This window comes from Bombina bombina, chromosome 5, assembly GCF_027579735.1.
Source record: "Bombina bombina isolate aBomBom1 chromosome 5, aBomBom1.pri, whole genome shotgun sequence".
Taxonomy (NCBI): Eukaryota; Metazoa; Chordata; class Amphibia; order Anura; family Bombinatoridae; genus Bombina; species Bombina bombina.
The window spans coordinates 137,852,304-137,875,345 of NC_069503.1; the positions used below are offsets into that span (position 1 = coordinate 137,852,304).

General features: G+C 38.7%; 1 protein-coding gene across 1 annotated transcript in view; it reads left to right on the plus strand.

Annotated features, from left to right (window-relative positions):
* Positions 1-23,042, plus strand: part of LOC128660096 (tubulin delta chain-like) — a 96,503-nt gene that overhangs the window by 17,150 nt on the left and 56,311 nt on the right. The window contains exons 4-6 of the mRNA XM_053713723.1: positions 10,605-10,666; positions 11,639-11,776; positions 13,013-13,154. Coding sequence (XP_053569698.1) covers positions 10,605-10,666; positions 11,639-11,776; positions 13,013-13,154 — 342 coding nt within the window. The remainder of the gene's footprint in view (positions 1-10,604; positions 10,667-11,638; positions 11,777-13,012; positions 13,155-23,042) is intronic.

Sequence of the window (23,042 nt, forward strand, 5' to 3'; positions counted from 1 at the left end):
GTAACACGTCTAATATTTCTAATCGAGGATCTTCCTGGCATAAAGCCCGTTTGATCCTCGTGTATTATTTGCCCAATTTCTAGTTTAAGTCTTTTGGCCATTATTGAAGTAAGTAGTTTATAATCTACGTTCAAAAGCGATATAGGCCTATATGAAGCTAGATCCAGGGGGTCTTTATCTTTTTTAAGAATTAATGTAACAGCCGACGCCGAGAAATGCTCAGACATAGGCTTCCCTACCAAGAAGTAATCGTTAAATAGTTTAGTCAGGATAGGCGTAAGATCCTTTCGCATGATCTTATAGAACTCTGCCGAAAGTTGATCAGGGCCGGGGGCCTTGTTAGTTTTAGTGGAGTCAACTGCCGCGGCTACTTCCTTTTCAGTGATAGGGCTGTTTAATGCTTCCGAAAAAGATGAGGAAATTTTAGGAGTTGTAACCCTACTCCAAAAAGAGTTTTTATTTTCAAAACTGAACTCACTTGGCGCATAGATGTTCTGATAGTATTTATGGAAGACTTCTTTAATCTCTGATGGATCCGTGTATCTTACCTGTCCCTCTCTAATAGCTTCAATTGTGTTAGCTTTTTTCCTAGCTTTATTTAAACTGGCCAAGAACTTGGCTGATCTGCCAAATTGTCCGCTATACTTCGCATTTATTCGAATATCTTCCCGTAAGGTTTTTTCTTTAAAAAAGAGATCACGCTCTTGTTTCGCCTTCTGATACCTATCCCATGCAAATTTAGAGTTGTTATTAATGTAGGATTTATAGGCGTTACTAAGTTGGTTAGCCAACTGTAGTTCTCGAGCGTTAAATTGCTTTTTCCTTTTCACCATGTACGCCTTGATTTCACCTTTGAGATATGCTTTCGCCGCTTCCCAGTATATCTCAGTTTTCTCTAAGTAGCCTATATTAAATTCTTGATAGTCTCGCCATTTTTTACTCAGCCAATCGGAGAATTTTTTTGTCTTGCACCAATTGATTAGGAAAATAGAAATTATTCACTGGGTTGGCCACTGTATTTTTGGTATATATACCTAGAGAGATAATAGCGTGATCAGATATAACTATATCAGCGATTTGGACATCAACCTCCATCGCTAGCATAGGACTGGAAACCAAAAAGAAATCTATCCTGGAGAGCGCTCTATATGACTTGGATTCACAAGAAAATGTTCTCGAGTCCGGGTGCTTAATGCGCCAGATATCGTGGACTTTTAGACTATTACAAACCTGTCGGAATATCTTAGCCTTAGTACTAGAAAATTTAGAAGTGTTTGGAGTACATCTGTCCAAGAGAGTTGGAATCAAATTAAAATCTCCTACCAAAATTAAATTTTGTCCTATATATTGCGATAAATGCATAGAGATTTGGTTCCAGAACTCTACGTCCACCTGGTTTGGACCATATATATTACAAAAAATATATTTAGTGTCTCCTATCTCGATCTCAGCCAGCAGCCATCTGTCCTCCTTGTCAGACACATGTTTCAGTAACTTAAAAGACAAATTTTTGTTGAACAATATGGCCACCCCTCTTTTCCTCTTGTTACACGCGGAAGCAATTATATGTCCAACCCATTTTGATTTAAGTTTATTGACTTCTGCAGCTTTAATATGCGTTTCCTGTAAAAAGACGAGATCAGGGTTATACCTGCTTAATTGCCAGTGACGTGCAGTGACGTCAGCGGCTAGTGAGGCACTGACAATGATACGCACAAGAATCACACACACATATATATGTATACATGTGTGTGTAAATATATATATATATATATATATATATATATATATATATATATATATATATATATATATACACACACACACACACATATAAATATCACTAAATTACTGGCACCAACAAATATTTTGCACCTGAAAAGAGTTAGTTATGTTCACCTACAGCACAGGGCTCATCAATTGTGACCCTCCAGAGGTTTTGGAACTAGATTTCCCAGCTGAAATGGTGGCTGAGCATTATGGGAAATAGCACATAACACAAGTACTGGACTCACACACACAGACCCACACACACTGAAATAGACCCACACACAAACAGATGCACACACAGAGACAGACCCCCAAACACAGACAGAAACACACACTCAGACAGACCCCCCACACACACAAAGACACACACAGGGACAGACCCACAAACACAGACCCCTACCAAACAGACACACACATGCACACACAGACCCACACAAACACACAGGTATACACACAGGGACAGACCCACACACACACACACACACACCCCAAACACACACACAGAAACATCCACACAAATAAACACAGACCCACTCACACAGACCCCCAAACACACAGACATACAGTCACACAGACACACACACATCCACACACAGACAGACAAACCCACACACACAGATCTATACACACACAGACCCCCCCAAACCCACACAGACAGTAACACACACACACTGTACATATCAAGTGTTGTGTTCTGGCTCATGCAGGGATAAAGGAGGGGAGTTTTTAAAAAATAAAATAAAAACAGGAATAATTCAATATATAGTAAAAGATAAAGCACTACTAGTACCACTGAGCACTCTTCACTAAGTTCACTTGACTCAATGACAAACAGACTTGTATACTAAGCTTACAAATGCACACACAGTGTTTATAAAGAGCCATGTGCTTATTTATATTTAATATTTATATTTATTTTAAAAAGCATAGAGTTTAATGCAATTTGTAAATACTAAATATGCAAATCCAGTACTCATAACTCATGGAAATAGATAAATATTTGGGGTTAGAGATAAGAGATGTGGTTATTTTTAGGGTTTGGGATAAAGGCTAAGAAAAGTTTTGCAATCCATAATCAGCAGCAATGTTGCAAGCTACATTTCTGTGCTGATTTTCACTGTAATATCTTTACATTTTCTCCCTATTTCCAATAAGAACCAGAGCTACAAATCAGCAAATTCATTCTATTCCCCCAGAAAGGACAGGAATGACCCAGGCACAATGGGAAGACAATTCTTCTTTAACTTTAAATGTGAACTGCATGCATTAGTGATGTGCTGTGTGTGTTGCAATGCAAACTGACATGTGGAAATGTAATATGAGATTTATTCTACACAATAGCTAGCTGTGTAGGGAAGGCTTACAAAGGCAGGCAGAGTGCTCTTAATTTACAAGGTACCAGAGCTACTGCATTCCATTGATAAGCAGTGTTCATTAAAATCCACAGGCATCAAAGAGGTTAACTAGTAATTGATAACACAGAAAATAGTGCACTCCCTAAATACATACATGCACCTTTTCAAGTAGAGATCCACAATCCATGAGAAAACACAGGTTAGAGATAGAGTATTCTTACATAGCAAAGTAAGAAGAAGGGCACATTCCTTACATAGCAGCACTAAGCAGCAGGAGGACGACAGGCTCTTCCCTGAGAACGAAGGGGTTGTAAATGCAGGGCTGGGCTACTGAGGGAAGGATTTGATTTATAGTTGTTCTCTTATCAGGCAGCGTTCCCACTTGTCATATAACAGCTGCCGTTGTAGGCTGCATTTCCCCTCAGTTCTAAATCACTATATTGTGCTAAGGCAGCAGGCTCTGTTTGTTAGTTAGAGCCGTTACAGGAAAGTGCTGAGCTCAGTATAATGGAATTGCCTGAGGTCCCTAGCCCCTACTGACTTCACAACAGTGTGTGTCCACCGGCTGCAATATACTTTATTTCAGGATCATCTCTCCTCCTGGGCACTCTGTGTTCTCACTGCAGCAGTATGGCTATGTGATGATCGTGACATGATGTTATTTTTTTCCTGATCTAAGGGACTGAAGATTCAGAATCATTAGCATTTCCCATTAGAAAATGCTAATGATTCTGAATCTTCAGTCCCTTAGATCAGGAAAAAAATAACATCATGACACGATCATCACATAGCCATACTGTATTACAGCTGCAGTGAGAGAACTTGCTTAATAACACAGAGTGCCCAGGAGGAGAGATGATCCTGAAATAAAGTATATTGCAGCCGGTGGACACACACTCTTCTGAGTGACTGCTCTAGTCTGCTGGCCTGGCTGAGAGGGTATGCGAGTGACTGTGAGTGTGTATTATTACTTACCGGTCTCTCAGACAGTCCACTCTCTTGCTGCAGCTCCCCCTGTTCACTATTTCCCGCCAACAGCCGTCCCAGTCACTGCTTCAAACAAGCCCGGCCGGCACGCCTCCCTAGCAGCACTGATGCTGATTGGCTGTGGTCACCTCCATCTCATAGCGGCGGTTAAGAGAACCGCCTCTATTGGAGAGAGGCATGGGCCCGGTGAGACACCACTGGGTGGCGCTAGCTCATAGTGAGCACTAAACAGTAGCTAGCATCCATGTTGCGCAATTCATGGAGGGCAGCGGAGCAGCTCACTGCCTCTTAATTGCGCAACATGGATGGGAATGGATGGTATTGCATCTGTGGAGCCGGCAAGGGGGGGGGTATTGTAGCTGGGGGGGGCGTGGTCACAAAATGTACAAAAAAAAATTACACAAACTTTTTATTTTTTTTAATCATAAATAAAAACTTCTTTTTCTGATTGGACAGGGTAGGCACTGCCTCCCTTGCCTCCTATTACTGCACGTCACTGTTAATTGCTTAAGAATCAGCTTCCTTTTAATGGGGGAAGTTATTCCCCCAATATTCCAAGAGACGCACTTAAGCATATCTTCTAATTCCTATAATAAAATCATGTGTGAGGCAATGTGGCAGGAAAAGGGGGGGGGGGGGGAGAGGAAAGAGAAAAAAAAAAAAAAAAAAAACCCAAAAAATCAATAGACAACATCGCATGAGACCCAACAGTATGTTGACCCTTTAAATAAACTTCCTCCTCATAGCTTAATATTTAAGCCAATGCAAAATTGCCTAGCTTCCTGCTCATTAAGTAGAGTATGCAAAGTATCTTCTTCTTCTATTATTATTCTTGCTGGATAAATTAGCCTAGCCTTATGTCCAGCGTTGATTAGCTTAGTGCAATAGGGCGCCATGACCTTCCTGCTTTGGGAGGTTTCGCTGGAATAATCCTGAAAAATCAAGATTTTGGCCTCCCCTATTTGCACTGAGCCAGCTTTCCTATACAGTCGCAAAAGTGTCATTTTGTCCTGATAATTTTGAAATTTGATCATGATCGCTCTATGGTAAGTCTTTCCATTTATTACTTTCTTATATGGGCCAATTCTATGTGCTCTTTCTATCAATACGGGAGTGTTATGTTGTTGCAAACCCAAAATCACGGGGAGAGAGATAGAAGAGAAGTGTAGGAGATCAGAAAACTCGCTGGACTCCGGGAGTCCTACTACCTTTAAGTTATTGCGACGGGAACGATCTTCAAGATCTGTTATCCGCCCTTGTAAAAATTTGATTTGTTTAGTCTGTTCTGATAGTTGAGAGGCTTGACCACTTAAAATATCCTCTGTTTCAGATACTCTGTTCTCAACCTCGTTAAGTCTATTAGAGAAATGTCTAATCTCAGTGGTGAGATTAGCCATCTGGGACTGTAACAGTTCAAATTGGGGGAGAAATATTTCTGACAACTGGTTTACTAATGGTTGGATATCAGTATTAGGAGGAGCCTTCTCTTTAACTATTTCGGGTACAGTGTCTGATATGCGGTTCTTCTTATCTCTTTGTTTAACTGGCATGTTTGGTGAGTTAAGTTTGGGAGCCGAAAGATATCTGTCCATAAATAATAATCACTTCCTCCCCTGGTGTGCACACAAAAAAAAAAAAAAAAAAAAGTGCAGTGCAAGGTGAGAGATCAAAAAAAACCCACTAATAATACAATAACTTAGTGGAGAGAGTGAAAACTATGAGCGTGGATTCCTCGTGAAGAGAAAAAAAAAAAAAAAAAATCACACAATTAAATTAATAACTTAGTCTAAGACGCCTTTACATGTGAATGCGTTGTTGGCTGAAGCAATAGTTCAGCAAAGTGGACCCAGTGATAAAGTGAATACAATATAGGGGGAGGAAAATCACTCAGATTATTTAGGTGCAGCCATTTGATACACAAACAAGAAAGCTATAATAAAGAAAGAGATATCTCAATAGACGTATCTAACAGAGCCAATATATGATATAGTTATGAATAGTGCTTAAATACCAAGCCGATGGAAGTTTCTGGAAAAAAAAAAAAAGGAAAGCACTATACAATCAGTGTTGACTTCCCTTATAAAAATTTTGTATCCTAGTGTATGTCACCCATAGAAATTTGTGTTAGTACCTAGACAATAATATACTCAAGTTCCAAGCAAATACTGGCTGACTGTTTGGCAATAACCTATATGAAATATAGAAAACAGGACAAAAGTAACTGCAATGCCTGAACTTACACAAACTGGTTAATTATCAGCAAGATATGTACACAGCAGTTATAACAGTGCCGCAGAATTACTTGGTGCAGCCATACGGTTATAGGTTGCCAGTATAATAATGAATTGACAGTAAGCTGCTTAAATGTTAGGTTAGCACCAGAACAGAATACCCATCTCAGAATGACAAGCTTACAATTTACACATTAAGATTTGTGATATCTGTACCAGACTTGTTGAGCAGGGCTAAATTCGGTATAGTGCAAACCATACGCACCAACAGCCTGTTTAATATTTTCAAACAAAATTTTAGAGAGTTCTTAGTTGAGAGTTCTTAGTACTTTAGTAGAGTATTTTATGAAAAGTTATGTTCATTAGGTAGCCGACTCAGAAGAATTCCTTCAGCCGCTTTACTCAAAGGTTGTCCTGGTACTAAAATATCTTTTCTAACCATGTCCAAGTAATTTACTGAGTGGGACAAAATGTAGATATTGCTTAATGTTACTAGGTAACAAAATAAGAGCAATGCTAGACGATGATCTGCATTCCACAGGGTATACGAAATAACCTGGTTGTGAGCAGGCGTCCTTACTTATGTGCAGTCAGAGTGTGTTGAGACGCTTTTTAAGCAAGGGAAGGGTTTTACAATTAGCTTAGTTGGTAAAGCCTTACACAGTCACACATATACTTGCGCTTTATGTTATAATTTCAACTGACGCGGAAAAGGCGTTTGATCGCCTAAACTGGAACTTTCTATTCGCCACGCTGGGTAAGATAGGGGTGGGAGAAAAGATGATTCGTAGGATAAAATGTTTATACCACTCCCCCCCAGCAAAGGTACGAGTTAATGGCCTGGTTTCAGATCCATTTGAAATAAGTAATGGAACGAGACAAGGCTGCCCCCTCTCCCCAATCTTGTTTATAATAAGTATGGAGGTGCTAGCACAGAGTCAGGAATAATCCACTAATATCGGGAATTAAAATAGGTCCCTTAGACTTTAAAATATCTATGTACGCGGATGACGTCCTTTTTTACTTTATCCTCCCCAGAACCCTCCACTTCCGCAGTATTGCAAGAATTAAAAAGATTTGGGGAATTTTCTAACTTTTCAGTAAATGAACAGAAATCCGAAATGCTAAATATCTCCCTTTCTAAAATTAAGTTTAAATCCCTGCTAGAACACTGCCCATTTAAACATCAACCGAAAGCCATTAAATATCTGGGGATCTACTTAACCCAGAACCCTAAATCCCTTCTGCAATTGAACTTTAAAAATCTTATCAACTCAATTTCACACGACCTACAAACCTGGAAAGACCGCCCATTCTCATGGTGGGGACGAATTCAAATTCTGAAAATAAACATACTACCCAGAATAATTTATGCTATTCAAGCAATACCCATAGCCTTACCACGCCACTTCTTAGAACAAACCCAAAAAATCATGAATCAGTTTGTGTGGGGAAAAATAAAGCCCAGAATTAAAAAACTAACAATGTACAGAGCCGTGAGGGAAGGAGGGTTGGGATTGCCAAACATTGAGACGTATTACCAAGCTACGAGCCTTCAAAGAATAATAGACTGGCACAGAAACAAGGATAGGAAGGCATGGATCCCAATGGACTCCCACATCTTGCATACACCCAACCCCGGGGCCTTATGTTGGATAGAAAAACAGAATAGACCACCATGGCTAAAATGCTATTCCCTACTTTCACATGTCTTCGATGCATGGGATGGTATTATCAAAAAATACTCAGGCATCTCCACAACGATTTCCCCTATGCTCCCCATTTCCCCAAACGCAGAATTGAAGGGAGGAATCAGATTCGACAAAACAAATTCAAACATGTGGGAGATGGGTTACACAACTCCACTTAGTTCATTGGTTAGAGATGGGAAAATTAAACAAAGGCAGGAATTAACGGACATATTAGGCGGCGCTTTTACAAACTGGTTAAAATATAACCAAATACACCACCTCATACAAACGCACCCACAGAAAAAACTGCTGACTAGGCACCTAACTCCATTTGAAATGACCTGTTCAGTTGACCTCCCTGCACATCACACTTTATCACTAGCTAGAAAACTCCTGATTCACGCCCAAAAAGGGGGACTACCTGACTACGTTGACCGTTGGCACAAAGACCTAGGTAGGGAACTAACAGAGACGGAGTGGGACCATATTTTTCAGGGTATCAGAAAGTCATCTTTCTCTACAAAATACTTGGAAACTAACTTTAAGCTGTTAACAAGATGGTACCTCACTCCCTCAAGACTGAAAAGTATATTTCCTTCCTCCTCTGAACTCTGTTGGAGAGGGTGCGGGATGAGAGGAACCCTTCTCCACATCTGGTGGGAGTGCCCAAGAATCAAGCCCTTCTGGGAAATGATTCAGGAGCAGGTCAGAAACACACTGGACACAGACAGTCATTTTACCTTAGAACCAGAAGTAGCATTATTGAATCTCCCCACAAAATGTAAGTGTAGATTAAGAAGCAGACTGATCCAGCTGTCATTAAACACAGCCAGACTATTAATAGCCCGGGGGTGGAAAACTCAAACATGTCCATCATTTAGGGAGTGGTTGGCTCTCATGAAAGACACCCTGTCTATGGAGGAATATGGTTACTTTAAATCTAACAAAATAGCTTTCTTCCATGACCTAAAATTTATATGGGACGAATTACAACATAAGATGCCTCTTAACACTAAGACGTGTTCACAAGATACGAGTGTGACATGAAAAGAGTATATTTGACTTATGACAGATAGAAGCAACATAACAGAACTGACCTTTCCCACTTTTACACGACCCTGAGGCTAGAGAGATAAGCGGGCCGGTCTGGGGGATCTGATAAGGACAGGCTGTGCAGGGGGTCCTCGTAGTATGACACTGAACACGCACAAAAGAGACTTGGTAAGTTATACAGTTTGGTTATTGTTTTGTTTTTCTTAAAATCAATCTAAGAAGTGCATTAGTTGATTATGAAGCTATGAGTAATGTATAGGTACTGCATTTATCTATGTGAACTGCTTAATAATTACATGAGCGAACTAATGTACTGTACTATATATAAAATTCAATAAAGACAATTAAATATATATATATATATATTTATTATTATTATTCTTTATTTATGAAGCGCCAAGATATTCCACAGCGCTGTCCATGGAAACAATTCATTTAAATAAAACAATATAAGACTTGTAAGAGACAGGACAACATTTACAAACACATACAGGAGAGATTGAGGGCCCTGGGAACTTACAATCTAGAAGGGTAGGAGGTTAAGAAACAGGAGGTGAGGACTGCAAGATTGAGAAAGACGTTAATGCAGAGATAGATGAGGGAAATGTTAGGTAAGTGAAAATAATTTATTATTGAGTTGGGTGGTAGAAAAGTCTTCAGGGAGCATTTAAAGCAAGAAAGATTAGGGCAAAGCCTGACAGCACGATGGAGAGTGTTCCATAGGGTAGGTGCTGCACGACAGAAGTCCTGCAGTCTAGCATGAGAGGAGGTGATAGTCGCAGATGCAAGGAAAAGGTTATTGTTGGATCTTAGTGGGCGGGCTGGAGTATACTTGTGTATTAGAGAGGATAGGAATGTCTATGTTCAGTAAAGTATTTGGTGAAGTGTACACTGTGAGTTATGTCTTTCAGTCTTTACGCTAATCCCTTGTGACACCTGTAGTTAGTTGAGTTTTCCTTTATTAACAGCATAGAAAAAATATATAACGTGCAGTACAATATGGACAATATAAAGAGAAATAGTACTATAATCCCAGTAGTCAGCCAGATGTGTTTTATCTACAGCTAAACTGAGAAAGACCTGATACTGGAGTAGATGAGTATAACAATATGGGTCCATAGGATCAAGCCGTAAGCATATTCTGTGATTTATATGGAACCTATATAATAGTCAGCAGCCAGTGGTGAGGGGCTTTTAACGGGGAAATCTCACTCCCTTCTGGCAGATGGCAAGGGGGAAACCCTGAGGGTTGCATTTACTAGGTGAAATAAAAAGTGGAATGTAAAACCAATGTCTATGAATAGAAATAACATAAGTACAGTATACACATTTTTTCAAGCACCCGGATATTTTTTATATATTTTGTTAATATTGTGTATAACAAACATTAACAGTTTTACATTTAGACTATGATGCCCCTTTATTATGGACTGGATCTCTTGCAAAGTAGCTCTGAGCTATAGTAGTCTAATATAAAGTATTGTGGTATTCACCAGAAATCTGTTTTTGTTTGGCAGGTGTTTCCGAGACACTAATCTTGTTGTGGAACGGAGAGGGAGAGGAAATAACTGGGCGTATGGTGAGGAGCAAACCATGTTTCATTAAATTACCTTTTATGTTGCTTATTTAGTTGCGTTATTAAAGGGACAGTCTAGTCAAAAATAAACTTTCATGATTCAGATAGGGCATGCAATTGTAAACAACTTTCCAATTTACTTTTATCACCAAATTTGCTTTGGTCTCTTGGTATTCTTAGTTTAAATCTAATTCTTGGTAGGAAGGCTCAGATGCTTATTTCTTAGCCCTTTGTGACAGTCTCTTATCTGAATGCATTTTGACAGTTTTTCACAACTAGAGAGCGGTAGTTCACGTGTTTCATATAGATAACATTGTGCTCATGCCCATGGAGTTACCTAGGAGTCAGCACTGGTTGGCTAAAATGCAAGTCTGTCAAAAGAACTGAAATAGGAGGGCAGTCTGCAGAGGCTTAGCAACAAGGTAATCACAAAGGTAAAAAGTATATTAATAAACTAGTGAATGGGTAATAAAGGGATTACCTATCTTTTTAAACAATAAAAATTCTGGTGAGACTGTCCCTTTAAAGAGACATGAAACTCAAACATTTTATTTAGTGATTCAGAAAAAGCATAACATTTTAAACAGCTTTCCAATGTACTTCTACTAGCTAATCTGCTTCATTTTCATGGTTTACTTTGTGGAAAAGCATACCTAGGAAGGCTCAGAAGCAACAATGCATTACTGGGAGCTAGCTGCTGATTGGTGACAGCACATACTGTATATACCTCTCTTCATTGGTCCACATTATGTTTTCAGTTCGTTCCCAGTAGTGTTTTAGGGTTCCTTCTACAACGGGCACCATGAGAACGAAGCTACTTTGATAATAGAAGTAAATTGGAAAGTTGGTTAAAAATGTACACTTTATACAAATCGCGCAAGAAACATTTTGAGTTTCATGTCCCTTTAAGTATTCATGGTAATAATGGAACTTAATCTGTGCTGGGTGTAATCTTCCTGCCTTGGTCACTCACAGGGTACAGCAGTGTTTCCTCTGGTACTGAGAAAAGCCTGCTGGAGCGGAGCATGGAAAGCTTGCGCAAGGAGGTGGAACGCAGAGACTGTTATAGCGGCACCGTGATGCTGCACAGCCTCTGTGGAGGCACCGGGTCTGGTGAGTATTTGCTACAAAGGAGCTTGGTAAAACAACACTAAATAATGTTTGTCTTCTAGTTATACTTAAAATATTATCAGTGGCATATTATTATTTATTTTATAAAAGCATCTGTCCCTAATTAGCCACAGCAAAGTAGATAATAAAATATAATCATGAGGCTATTCAAGGGATATGTCTGCTGCAAACCTACTGACTGTGATTACTGCTGCATCCCCCTCTCTAAATACTCACTGTCAGATACATGTAATGCTGAGCTTTCCAAACTTTTCATGTTGGTGACACACTTTTTAGACCTAAATCATTTCACAACACAGTAGTTCAGTTGTACTAGCAAACAGGAGGTTAAACTAACTTGTTTTAAGAGATACAGACACATACATAAATTATATAATAACACAATGTATTTACAAGTAACAGTAAGTATGTGCAAGAATTAAAAAAAAGTTTAATAACACCAATAGCTTCTTACTATTTTAATGGGATGTATGAGGTTGATGGGATGAACACAGTTTCTCAATATTTGGTGGAATTTTAGATAAAGACACTCACATTTTATCATCAAGCATTTGTAGGCTTTCACTTCCTATCCATATATCAAGCAGCAATGGACTACTGGGAGCTAAAAAACATGTAATGAGCTCATTGAGAGAGATAGATGGAATCTAGTAGGGCATTAAAGGGACACTCAAGTAAAAATAAACTTTTATAGTTCAGATAGAACATGCAGTTTTAAGACACTTTGTAATTTACTTCCATTATTAAATTTTGCACAGCCTTTTTATATTCACACTTTCTGGGGAACAAGATCCTACTGAGCATGTGCACAAACTCAGAGTATACTATAGTAGTCTGTTATTGGCTGGTGTCTGTTACATGATACAGGGGGCCGGAAAATGGGAGATAAATTAGTAAGAAAAAATATCTGCTGCTTATTGTAAATTTAGAGTGCTATCGCATTGTCTTTTTATTATGTACTTGTTAATTTATGTAATTCTACTGCATTGAGTGGGGCATTTTTATCCTCATAGTGCACGTCTGTAGCTGTGATTTTCACAAATAAATTTAAATAATATTAGCAAACTTTATTAAAAACCTTTCTAAAATACTTCATGCCTGACAGAGTAACCTAGTTGTCTTGCTAATTTGTTAGTCCAATTTTGCCTCCCAGTTGCTTGTTCTGTATTTGTGCATGAAGTTAAATGCAATTACATCTTTTTTTCTTCCCTTCACCAGGTCTTGGTGCCCGTCTGTGTGAGGAGATCAGAGACACATACCCAGCAGGGCACATACTGTCTGTAACTGTTGCCCCTCATGAGTCTGGGGATACTCCCCTGCAGCACTACAATTCCCTCCTCTGCCTGACCTGGTTACAGAGGTAAAGTGTGTGTGCTGACTAGTAGTTTACAAAGTGAAAGTCATAGACAAGTTAAACCCTTAACAACCAAGGACGTGCCAGGCACGTCCTCCATAGGAGGTCACTTAACGACCAATGAAGTGTGACTGGCACGTCCTCTGGGGTTTGAAGCTCTGGAAGCAATCCTGATCACTTCCAGCAGCTTTAAGGTATTACAGTTATGCCTTGATATTGAGGCATCACTACAATACCTTTTTTGGCACACCGATGCAGAGAGAGCCACTCTGCGATGGTGCCGATCGTTGGTGGGTGGGAGCAGCTGCAGGGAGGCCCATCGCTGGCAATCTTCCATCTAGCAGTCGGAAATGATTGTCGGATGCGCAGGAGCGTGCACCTGCCCGCGCACCCGTGATCGTTCTGTTATAAATTTTGAAGTGGTGGGAGAGGGTGGGGGGTGGTGGTTGTGGGTGGGAGAGAAGGGGGGAAAATTATTTTTTAAAATAGGTCTGGGAGGGGGAGGGAGTAGGGTTTGGAGGGGGGGGCAGCTACACTACAGAAAACTAGTGGTTTATTTTAGAAAAAACACATTTAAATGCAAAGTGGGTACTGGCAGACAGCTGCCAGTAGCCAAAATGGTGGAAAATGGTTAGTAGGAGGAGGGTCAGAGAGCTCTTGGGGAGGGGGTTATCAATGAGGTTGGGGGCTAAGGGGGATCCTTCACAGCAGAATATATATTTTATTTAACTTTTTTTTTTTTATTAAAAAAAGCCTTTTATTTTAGTACTAGCAGACTTTCTGCCAGTACTTAAAATGGCGGGGACAATTGTGGGGTGGGGTGGGGGAGGGATGAGAGCAGTTTGGGAGGGTCAAGGGGTTGGATGTGTCAGGTGGGAGGCTGATCTCTACACTAAAGCTAAAATGAACCCTTGAAGCTCCCTAGAAGCTACCTAATTAACCCCGTCACTGCTGGGCATAATACAAGTGTGTTGCGCAGCGGCATTTAGCGGCCTTCTAATTACCAAAAAGCAAAGCCAAAGCCATATATGTCTGCTATTTCTGAACAAAGGGGATCCCAGAGAAGCATTTACAACAATTTGTGCCATAATTGCACAAGCTGTTAGTAAATAATTTCAGTGAGAAACCTAAACTTGTGAAAAAGTGAACGTTTTTTTGTTTTTTTTATTTGATCGCATTTGGCGGTGAAATGGTGGCATGAAATATACCAAAATGGGGCTAGATCAATACTTGGGGTTGTCTACTACACTACACTACAGCTAAAATTAACCCTACAAGCTCCCTAATTAACCCCTTCTCTGCTGGGCATAATACAAGTGTGGTGCGTAGTGGCATTTAGCGGTCTTCTAATTACGATAAAGCAATACCAAAGCCATATATGTCTGCTATTTCTGAACAAAGGGGATCCCAGAGAAGCATTTACAACCATTTATGCCATAATTGCACAAGCTGTTTGTAAATAATAAGTTTGTGAAAAAGTTTACATTTATTTTTTTTTATTTGATCGCATTTGGCGGTGAAATGGTGACATGAAATATACCAAAATGGGCCTAGATCAATACTTTGGGTTGTCTACTAAAAAAAATGTATACATGTCAAGGGATATTCAGGGATTCCTGACAGATATCAGTGTTCCAATGTAACTAGCTCTAATTTTGAAAACAAATGGTTTGGAAATAGCAAAGTGCTACTTGTATTTATTGCCCTATAACTTGCAAAAAAAGCAAAGAACATGTAAACATTGGGTATTTCTAAACTCGGGGAAAAATTTAGAAACTATTTAGTATGGTTGTTTTCTTTCATGTAATTAGCAAGAGTCCATGAGCTAGTGACGTATGGGATATACATTCCTACCAGGAGGGGCAAAGTTTCCCAAACCTCAAAATGCCTACAAATACACCCCTCACCACACCCACAAATCAGTTTTTACAAACTTTGCCTCCTATGGAGGTGGTGAAGTAAGTTTGTGCTAGATTCTACGTTGATATGCGCTCCGCAGCAGGTTGGAGCCCGGTTTTCCTCTCAGCGTGCAGTGAATGTCAGAGGGATGTGAGGAGAGTATTGCCTATTTGAATTCAATGATCTCCTTCTACGGGGTCTATTTCATAGGTTCTCTGTTATCGGTCGTAGAGATTCATCTCTTACCTCCCTTTTCAGATCGACGATATACTCTTATATATATATATATATATACCATTACCTCTGCTGATTTTCGTTTCAGTACTGGTTTGGCTTTCTACAAACATGTAGATGAGTGTCCTGGGGTAAGTAAGTCTTATTTTCTGTGACACTCTAAGCCAGTGCTTTCCAAACTGTGTGTCGGGACACATTAGTGTGTCGGCAGCAGTGTGTAGGTGTGTCCCTGCTTCAGCACACATTTTTTTTAATTTATTTATTTTTGGTTTCTGACTTTTCGCCTGCCTGCTACGCATATATGGTTGACACATGATTGATACCTAGTGGGTCACAGATCATCTTAACCTATTGGAGCAGCTCAGCGGGAACTGAAACTATTCCCATTGGTGGCTTTGATGGCACATTGGCTCCTGACTGCATGTGTAGTCTCCTCAAATGGCTTGTGACTGCATGTGTAGCCAGTGAGTGGGACAGCTGCTTTATGATGAAATGCGAGTGTCTTTATCTAATATTTCACCAAATATTAGGAAACTGTGTTCATCCCATCAACTTCATATACCTCATTAAAATAGTAAGTAGCTATTGGTGTTATTAAAAAAAAATTTTAATTCTCGCACATACTGTTACTAGTAAATTAATTTTGTTATTATATAATTTATGTATGTGTCCGTAGCTCTTAAAACAAGTTAGTTTAACCTCCTGTTTGATGGTACAACTGAATTACTGTGTCACGAAATGATGTAGGATTAAAAAAGTGTGTCACCAACATAAAAAGTTTGGAAAGCTCTGCTCTAAGCTATGGTTGGGCACTTTTTTATAAAGTTCTAAATATATGTATTCAAACATTTATTTGCCTTGACTCAGGATGTTCAACATTCCTTATTTCAGACAGTCAGTTGGGATAATGCATTTGAATCAATCATTTTTGTTTTTAACTTTAAAATTTGACTTTTTCCCTGTGGGCTGTTAGGCTCGCGGGGGCTGAAAATGCTTCATTTTATTGCGTCATTCTTGGCGCTGACTTTTTTGGCGCAAATTTTTTTTTCTGTTTCCGGCGTCATACGTGTCGCCGGAAGTTGCGTCATTTTTTACGTTCTTTTGCGCCAAAAGTGTCGGCGTTCCGGATGTGGCGTCATTTTTGGCGCCAAAAGCATTTAGGTGCCAAATAATGTGGGCGTCTTTTTTGGCGCTAAAAAAATATGGGCGTCACTTTTGTCTCCACATTATTTAAGTCTCATTATTTATTGCTTCTGGTTGCTAGAAGCTTGTTCACTGGCATTTTTTCCCATTCCTGAAACTGTCATTTAAGGAATTTGATCAATTTTGCTTTATATGTTGTTTTTTCTATTACATATTGCAAGATGTCCCACGTTGCAACTGAGTCAGAAGATACTTCTGGAAAATCGCTGCCTGGTGCTGGAGCTACCAAAGCTAAGTGTATCTGCTGTAAACTTTTGGTAGCTGTTCCTCCAGCTGTTGTTTGTATTGAATGTCATGACAAACTTGTTAATGCAGATAATATTTCCTTTAGTAAAGTTCCATTACCTGTTGCTGTTCCGTCAACATCTAATACTCAGAGTGTTCCTGATAACATAAGAGATTTTGTTTCTAAATCCATTAAGAAGGCTATGTCTGTTATTCCTCCTTCTAGTAAACATAAAAAGTCTTTTAAAACTTCTCATTGTTCAGACGAATTTTTAAATGAACATCATCATTCTGATTCTGATAATGGTTCTTCGGGTTCAGAGGATTCTGTCTCAGAGGTTGATGCTGATAAATCGTCATATTTATTTAAAATGGAATTTATTCGTTCTTTACTTAAAGAAGTCCTAATTGCATTAGAAATTGAGGATTCTGGTCCTCTTGATACTAAATCTAAACGTTTAGATAAGGTTTTTAAATCTCCTGTAGTTATTCCAGAAGTTTTTCCAGGGAATGGAATAATTTGGGTAATTCATTTACTCCTTCTAAACGTTTTAAGCAATTATATCCTGTGCCATCTGACAGATTAGAGTTTTGGGACAAAATCCCTAAGGTTGATGGGGCTGTCTCTACTCTTGCTAAGCGTACTACTATTCCTACTGCTGATGGTACTTCCTTTAAGGATCCTTTAGATAGGAAAATTGAATCCTTTCTAAGAAAAGCTTATTTGTGTTCAGGTAATCTTCTTAGACCTGCTATATCTTTGGCGGATGTTGCTGCAGCTTCAACTTTTTTGGTTGGAAGCTTTAGCGCAACAAGTAACAGATCATAATTCTCATAGCATTATTATTCTGCTTCAACATGCTAATAATTTTATTTGTGATTCCATCTTTGATATCATTAGAGTTGATGTCAGGTATATGTCTCTAGCTATTTTAGCTAGAAGAGCTTTATGGCTTAAAACTTGGAATGCTGATATGTCTTCTAAGTCTACTCTGCTTTCCCTTTCTTTCCAGGGTAATAAATTATTTGGTTCTCAGTTGGATTCTATTATCTCAACTGTTACTGGAGGGAAAGGAACTTTTTTACCACAGGATAAAAGGTCTAAAGGTAAATTCAGGTCTAATAATCGTTTTCGTTCCTTTCGTCACAACAAGGAACAAAAGCCTGATCCTTCATCATCAGGAGCGGTATCAGTTAGGAAACCATCTCCAGTCTGGAATAAATCCAAGCCTTTTAGAAAATCAAAGCCAGCTCCTAAGTCCACATGAAGGTGCGGCCCTCATTCCAGCTCAGCTGGTAGGGGGCAGATTACGTTTTTTCAAAGAAATTTGGATCAATTCCGTTCACAGTCTTTAGATTCAGAACATTGTTTCAGAAGGGTACAGAATTGGTTTCAAGATAAGACCTCCTGCAAAGAGATTTTTTCTTTCCCGTGTCCCAGTAAATCCAGCGAAGGCTCAAGCATTTCTGAAATGTGTTTCAGATCTAGAGTTGGCTGGAGTAATTATGCCAGTTCCAGTTCTGGAACAGGGGCTGGGGTTTTATTCAAATCTCTTCATTGTACCAAAGAAGGAGAATTCCTTCAGACCAGTTCTGGATCTAAAAATATTGAATCGTTATGTAAGGATACCAACATTCAAAATGGTAACTGTAAGGACTATCCTGCCTTTTGTTCAGCAAGGGCATTATATGTCTACAATAGATTTACAGGATGCATATCTGCATATTCCGATTCATCCAGATTACTATCAGTTTCTGAGATTCTCTTTCCTAGACAAGCATTACCAGTTTGTGGCTCTGCCGTTTGGCCTAGCAACAGCTCCAAGAATTTTTACAAAGGTTCTCGGTGCCCTTCTGTCTGTAATCAGAGAACAGGGTATTGTGGTATTTCCTTATTTGGACGATATCTTGGTACTTGATCAGTCTTCACATTTAGCAGAATCTCATACGAATCGACTTGTGTTGTTTCTTCAAGATCATGGTTGGAGGATCAATTTACTAAAAAGTTCATTGATTCCTCAGAAAAGGGTAACCTTTTTGGGTTTCCAGATAGATTCAGTGTCCATGACTCTATCTTTGACAGACAAGAGACGTTCTAAAATTGATATCAGCTTGTCGAAACCTTCAGTCACAATCATTCCCTTCGGTAGCCTTATGCATGGAAATTCTAGGTCTTATGACTGCTGCATCGGACGCGATCCCCTTTGCTCGTTTTCACATGCGACCTCTTCAGCTCTGTATGCTGAACCAATGGTGCAGGGATTACACAAAGATATCTCAATTAATATCTTTAAAACCGATTGTACGACACTCTCTGACGTGGTGGACAGATCACCATCGTTTAGTTCAGGGGGCTTCTTTTGTTCTTCCGATCTGGACTGTAATTTCAACAGATGCAAGTCTTACAGGTTGGGGAGCTGTGTGGGGGTCTCTAACGGCACAAGGGGTTTGGGAATCTCAGGAGGTGAGATTACCGATCAATATTTTGGAACTCCGTGCAATTTTCAGAGCTCTTCAGTCTTGGCCTCTTCTAAAGAGAGAATCGTTCATTTGTTTTCAGACAGACAATGTCACAACTGTGGCATACATCAATCATCAAGGAGGGACTCACAGTCCTCTGGCTATGAAAGAAGTATCTCGAATTCTGGTTTGGGCGGAATCCAGCTCCTGTCTAGTTTCTGCGGTTCATATCCCAGGTATAGACAATTGGGAAGCGGATTATCTCAGTCGCCAAACGTTGTATCCGGGCGAATGGTCTCTTCACCCAGAGGTATTTCTTCAGATTGTTCAAATGTGGGGACTTCCAGAAATAGATCTGATGGCCTCTCATCTAAACAAGAAACTTCCCAGGTATCTGTCCAGATCCAGGGATCCTCAAGCGGAAGCAGTGGATGCATTGTCACTTCCTTGGAAGTATCATCCTGCCTATATCTTTCTGCCTCTAGTTCTTCTTCCAAGAGTGATCTCCAAGATTCTGAAGGAATGCTAGTTTGTTCTGCTGGTAGCTCCAGCATGGCCTCACAGGTTTTGGTATGCGGATCTTGTCCGGATGGCTTCTTGCCAACCGTGGACTCTTCCGTTAAGACCAGACCTTCTGTCGCAAGGTCCTTTTTTCCATCAGGATCTCAAATCCTTAAATTTAAAGGTATGGAGATTGAACGCTTGATTCTTAGTCAAAGAGGTTTCTCTGACTCTGTGATTAATACTATGCTACAGGCTCGTAAATCTGTATCTAGGGAGATATATTATAGAGTCTGGAAGACTTATATTTCTTGGTGTCTTTCTCATCATTTTTCCTGGCATTCTTTTAGAATTCCGAGAATTTTACAGTTTCTTCAGGATGGTTTGGATAAAGGTTTGTCTGCAAGTTCCTTGAAAGGACAAATCTCTGCTCTTTCTGTTCTTTTTCACAGAAAGATTGCTAATCTTCCTGATATTCATTGTTTTATACAAGCTTTGGTTCGTATAAAACCTGTTATTAAGTCAATTTCTCCTCCTTGGAGTTTGAATTTGGTTCTGGGGGCTCTTCAAGCTCCTCCGTTTGAACCTATGCATTCATTGGACATTAAATTACTTTCTTGGAAAGTTTTTTGTTCCTTTTGGCCATCTCTTCTGCCAGAAGAGTTTCTGAATTATCTGCTCTTTCTTGTGAATCTCCTTTTCTGATTTTTCACCAGGATAAGGCTGTGTTGTGAACTTCTTTTGAATTTTTACCTAAGGTTGTGAATTCCAACAACATTAGTAGAGAAATTGTGGTTCCTTCATTATGTCCTAATCCTAAGAATTCTAAGGCGAAATCATTGCATTCTTTGGATGTTGTTAGAGCTTTGAAATATTATGTTGAAGCTACTAAGACTTTCCGAAAGACTTCTAGTCTATTTGTTATCTTTTCCGGTTCTAGGAAAGGTCAGAAGGCCTCTGCCATTTCTTTGGCATCTTGGTTGAAATCTTTAATTCATCATGCTTATGTCGAGTCGGGTAAAACTCCGCCTCAAAGGATTACAGCTCATTCTACTAGGTCAGTTTCTACTTCCTGGGCGTTTAGGAATGAAGCTTCGGTTGATCAGATTTGCAAAGCAGCAACTTGGTCCTCTTTGCATACTTTTACTAAATTCTACCATTTTGATGTGTTTTCTTCTTCTGAAGCTGTTTTTGGTAGAAAAGTACTTCAGGCAGCTGTTTCAGTTTGAATCTTCTGCTTATATTTTCAGTTTTTTTCATTATAAAATTTAAACTATTTTGGGTGTGGATTATTTTTCAGCGGAATTGGCTGTCTTTATTTTATCCCTCCCTCTCTAGTGACTCTTGCGTGGAAAGATCCACATCTTGGATAGTCATTATCCCATACGTCACTAGCTCATGGACTCTTGCTAATTACATGAAAGAAAACATAATTTATGTAAGAACTTACCTGATAAATTCATTTCTTTCATATTAGCAAGAGTCCATGAGGCCCACCCTTTTTTGTGGTGGTTATGATTTTTTTTGTATAAAGCACAATTATTCCAATTCCTTATTTTTTATGCTTTCGCACTTTTTTCTTATCACCCCACTTCTTGGCTATTCGTTAAACTGATTTGTGGGTGTGGTGAGGGGTGTATTTGTAGGCATTTTGAGGTTTGGGAAACTTTGCCCCTCCTGGTAGGAATGTATATCCCATACGTCACTAGCTCATGGACTCTTGCTAATATGAAAGAAATGAATTTATCAGGTAAGTTCTTACATAAATTATGTTTTTTGGTGTTTGTAGATGTGTAACAGATTTTGGGGGTCAAAGTTAGAAAAGTGTGTTTTTTCAATTTATTCATCATATTTTATATATTTTTTATAGTAAATTATAAGATATGATGATAATAATAATATCTTTAGAAAGTCCATTTAATGGCGAGAAAAAACGGTATATAATATGTGTGGGTACAGTAAATGAGTAAGAGGAAAATTACAGCAAAACACAAACACAGCAGAAATTGTCAGTATATGGCCGGTTTATAATACAATTTATTTAATAATTATTCTTTAAAACAAACCTCCAATAAAATGCATATACGAAACAATTAAAATCAATATTTTATTCCTAAATTCTTTATATTAGTTAAAGTTATAAACACATTGAATTATATTTATAGGAACCAGATATGAATCAAACTATACAAGCTTAAACTGCAATACCGTTTCTGATCTATAGGTGGCGGCAGACACCAAGGAATGCTGTTTTACCATTGAATATTGCTAACAGTTTAATTATTTAACCTTTAAAATGTTTATCCAACATACTATAATCTCTTGTATTAATAAATCATATGTTTCATATATGGTCCGCACAGTGCCAATTTCTCTGATCATTTCAAGACCAAACGTGAATATATTCCACTTATAATATATTAAAATGCGTTTAAAAATCATATTTTCTATGAAACAATTTTAAAAGATTATAATACCTTCATCAAGGATTCAATTACTTTCTCAGTTATCATCTTAATATCACATACATACCTTGAGGTCAGCAATCAGATGTAATTTTCATATAAATATATATATATATATATATATATATATATATGATTAATATTTCATATCTGTATATTTCTTTTTGAGTGTATAAAACATATGATATTATTTAAAGCACCAATTATATATGTACTTATTAGATGCCTGAAAAATATAAAGAAATAGGTTATTAAAATTGGACATTTTAAATTGACTGTATAGCTACTTATTAAATTCAGCATATATAATCCCAATTTGTCCCTTAGATGTCTGGAAGACAGAAAAAAAAAAGTTATATATTTTAAAGTGGGACCACCACAATTGTTATTTAATCCACTACAATCGGAATTGCATTTCCCCTGATCCATACATAGACATTTAATATTGTCTAAGGCATATTTTACTTGAAATCTAAATACAAGTTGTTTTTTAAAAATTAATTTGAGAGTTACAATGCAAGACATGTCTCTGTTAGCCAGCACAGATGTGGATCCGAGGTCTAGGGGTAATTAACAGGTCTGTGCTAATTACTATATTCCTGGGCCTTAGTGAGTTTCACAGAGATTCCCACAGACATCTAGGCTCCTTCATTCCATGATGTATGCTGGCTTGGTTGATTATCAGACCCCTGCGGAGCTGTGAGCTTCAAAAGCTAAACCTTTTGTTTTTAGCTGAAGTATTGTAATCAGGAAAAAGGGGGGTTGGGACTGGTCTGTTATGAGACCAATTCACATCAAATTAGGCTTTAGCCAAAAATGAAACACTAGACTCTGATACATCTGTAGTTTATTTAGTTTTATTCACAGATACCCTGACAAAATGCAAAAATAGCCTTGGTCCCAGACG